The 3,351-nt window shown below is 41.1% G+C and overlaps 1 protein-coding gene across 2 annotated transcripts in view; it reads left to right on the top strand.

Moving 5' to 3' along the window:
• Window positions 1-1,116: 1,116 nt before the first annotated feature.
• sp3 (phosphatidylinositide phosphatase spermathreecae) overlaps window positions 1,117-3,351 on the top strand; it is a 72,638-nt gene continuing 70,403 nt past the window's right edge. Inside the window, exon 1 of one of the 2 annotated variants that reach the window (XM_045757723.2) lies at window positions 1,117-1,342. In XM_045757723.2, coding sequence (XP_045613679.1) covers window positions 1,246-1,342 — 97 coding nt within the window. In that variant the 5' untranslated portion in view covers window positions 1,117-1,245. The remainder of the gene's footprint in view (window positions 1,343-3,351) is intronic. The other variant, XM_045757722.2, reaches the window with a different exon arrangement.

The raw sequence follows: 3,351 nt of genomic DNA, 5'->3' as shown, positions 1-3,351 counted from the left end.
GGGGACGCCCTAGCTGTTAGCGTTACCAGGAGTGCCACGAGGAGGCCAGCTAGGGACTTCGCACAGCTACCGCGAGCGATAACTGTGCACTGATTGATTGATAAAGATTAAGCCACCCAAGAGGTGGCACGGGCATGAATAGCCCGTAAGGATAACTGTGCACTACGTACTCTCTTAAGTATATACAGTCGGAAGTGAAGAGCGTCAGAATGCAGATACCGTGGGAGAGAGTCATAGTTACTCCCGTTTAATTAAGAGTAAAACTAAATACTACCTAATAAACTCCATGTAACCTACATTACCCCCAAATTGTTAACCTATGTCTTGCTATTTTCAAACAATACTGGTTGTTGACCAAGTTGTATAACTGCTGGTTTCTGCTATGTTCCCCCCATTTTTTCCTTTTTTTTCAACACAGTTTATACTCAATCTCAATTAGTATTAATCTTTAGTCTAAGTTACATCAAAAGGACTTGCCCGAACGTTATGCGTGCTAGTGGCTCTACAAGAATGTAAATTCAACTTAAATTCTATGTTCTCTGTTAACCCCCAATGTACCTTCTTGTATATAAATAAATAAACAAATAAATAAATAAATAAATAAATAAATAAATAAATAATTTTTTTCCCACACCTTGCCCGAAACGCTGTGCGTATTAGTGGCTTTAGGTATTGTATGTACTAACTCTATCTATAAATCCAACATTATGTTTGTAATTCATTATATATGCATGCACTTTTACCTGAATAAACATGTTGTTTTTTATTTTGTTTCTTCACCCATTATAGATGGTATAGAAGGTATTTGCGTAGAATAGAAAATATCCATAAGAAAATTAACAATAGACACAATGCTCCTGTGTTTAGTGACATGTATATGTATATGTATATACATATATATTATTCAAATTATTAAAATATGTGAATGAAATGGACACCAGTTATTGAACTCAATGTGTACGATTCACTCATTATTGTTGCAAGCTTCAGAAATGGATACAAGTATTTTTAACTGATATTATAAAGAGAGATAAATTAAATATAAACAACACAATTCTAGAAATTACAAAATATAAAACAAGGATAATTGTATAATAACATAGGAAACACTAGCCTCAAGATTACCGTCTCCATGACTGTTCCTGCATGTTGAGGGAGTCGGCTTGAAGGGAGCAAAACATGTCGGGCTGCAATCGATGTGTCAAATAACATTTATGAGTGCATGGTGGTGTGTAGGTCGTAGATATGGAGCTCTTACAAACTAACAAATACTATATATTTAACAGAGGTCAGGATTCGCTGTGGTGCAACCGGAAAACCGGCCACTTCCAAGCAAAAACATGTAAGTATGAAGGTTTTGTTTACATGCCATTGTACCCAGTTTAGCAGTCACACTGTGGGGTGTGGCTGGGGATGTGGTGTTATGTTTCAGTGTAGGGTGTGGCTGGGATGTGGTGTTATGCTTCAGTGTAGGGTGTGGCAGGAATGTGGTGTTATGCTTCAGTGTAGGGTGTGGCAGGAATGTGGTGTTATGCTTCAGTGTAGGGTGTGGCTGGGATGTGGTGTTATGCTTCAGTGTAGGGTGTGGCTGGGATGTGGTGTTATGCTTCAGTGTAGGGTGTGGCAGGGATGTGGTGTAATGTTTCAGTGTAGGGTGTGGCTGGGGATGTGGTGTTATGCTTCAGTGTAGGGTGTGGCTGGGATGTGGTGTTATGCTTCAGTGTAGGGTGTGGCAGGGATGTGGTGTTATGCTTCAGTGTATGGTGTGGCTGGAGATGTGGTGTTATGCTTCAGTGTAGGGTGTGGTTGGGATGTGGTGTTATGCTTCAGTGTAGGGTGTGGCTGGGATGTGGTGTTATGCTTCAGTGTAGGGTGTGGCAGGGATGTGGTGTTATGCTTCAGTATAGGGTGTGGTTGGGATGTGGTGTTATGCTTCAGTATAGGGTGTGGCTGGGATGTGGTGTTATGCTTCAGTGTAGGGTGTGGCTGGGATGTGGTGTTATGTTTCAGTGTAGGGTGTGGCTGGGATATGGTGTTATGTTTCAGTGAAGGGATTGGGCTGGGGATGTGGTGTTATGCTTCAGTGTAGGGTGTGGTTGGGATGTGGTGTTATGCTTCAGTGTAGGGTGTGGCTGGGATGTGGTGTTATGCTTCAGTGTAGGGTGTGGCAGAGATGTGGTGATATGCTTCAGTGTAGGGTGTGGCAGGGATGTGGTGTTAGGCTTCAGTGTAGGGTGTGGCAGGGATGTGGTGTTAGGCTTCAGTATAGGGTATAATTACCTAAGTGTAATTACCTAAGTGTAGTTACAGGATGAGAGCTACGCTCGTGGTGTCCCGTCTACTCAGCACTCTGTCATATAACACTTTGAAGCTACTGATGGTTTTGGCCTCCACCGCCACCTCACCTAACTTGTTCCAACCGTCTACCACTCTGTTTACATAAGAGAATTTTCTTATATTTTATATATTTCTTATATATACAGTCAATAAAATAAAATAGAGTCCAGGTGCAGTTAAAAGCTCTGTACCTCAAGGTACAGTCCTTACACCACTGCTGTTCCTTATTCTCATATCAGATATAGACAAAAATACAAGTCACAGCTTCATGTCAACCTTTGCAGATGATACAAAAATCAGCATGAAAATTACCTCTGCTGAAGACATTGATGTTATAAGAGTGATAAATTATAGGTACTCAGGTACGGCAAAAATGAGGAGCTGAAACATAATACTGTACTGGGTACAAAACACAGTCGAATCTGCCCATAGTAGGAAAGCAGCATGTCAAGGATTTGGGAATAATGATGTCCGACGACCTAACGTTTAGGGAGCATAACCAATCAAATATTGCGTCAGCCAGAAAAATGATCGGTTGGATTACGAGAACTTACAAATCCAAGGATCCCATCACAATGGTTGTACTCTTCAAATCACTTGTGTTGTCCCGTCTTGAGTACTGCTCAGTACTCACTTCCCACTTCAGAGCAGGAGAGATTGCTGAAATAGAGGGAATACAGAGAACATATATGGCACGCATAGATGAGATAAGTCAACTAATTTATGGGGATTGTCTCAAAGCTCTCCTAATGTACTTACTAGAAAGGAGATGAGAGAGATTCCAAATAATATACACGTGGAAAATATTGGAGGGTCAGGTCCCAAATCTACACAGTAAAATAACAACGTACTGGAGTGAACGATATGGAAGAAAATGCAGAATAGAACCAGTGAAGAGCAGGGGTGCCATAGGCACAATCAGAGAACACTGTATAAACATTAGAGGTCCACGGTTGTTCAACGTTCTACCAGCAACTATCAGAAATATTGCCGGAACAACCGTGGACATTTTCA

This window comes from Procambarus clarkii, chromosome 67 (genome assembly GCF_040958095.1).
Source record: "Procambarus clarkii isolate CNS0578487 chromosome 67, FALCON_Pclarkii_2.0, whole genome shotgun sequence".
Lineage (NCBI taxonomy): Eukaryota > Metazoa > Arthropoda > Malacostraca > Decapoda > Cambaridae > Procambarus > Procambarus clarkii.
This window is presented reverse-complemented; position numbering and strand designations above follow the sequence as displayed.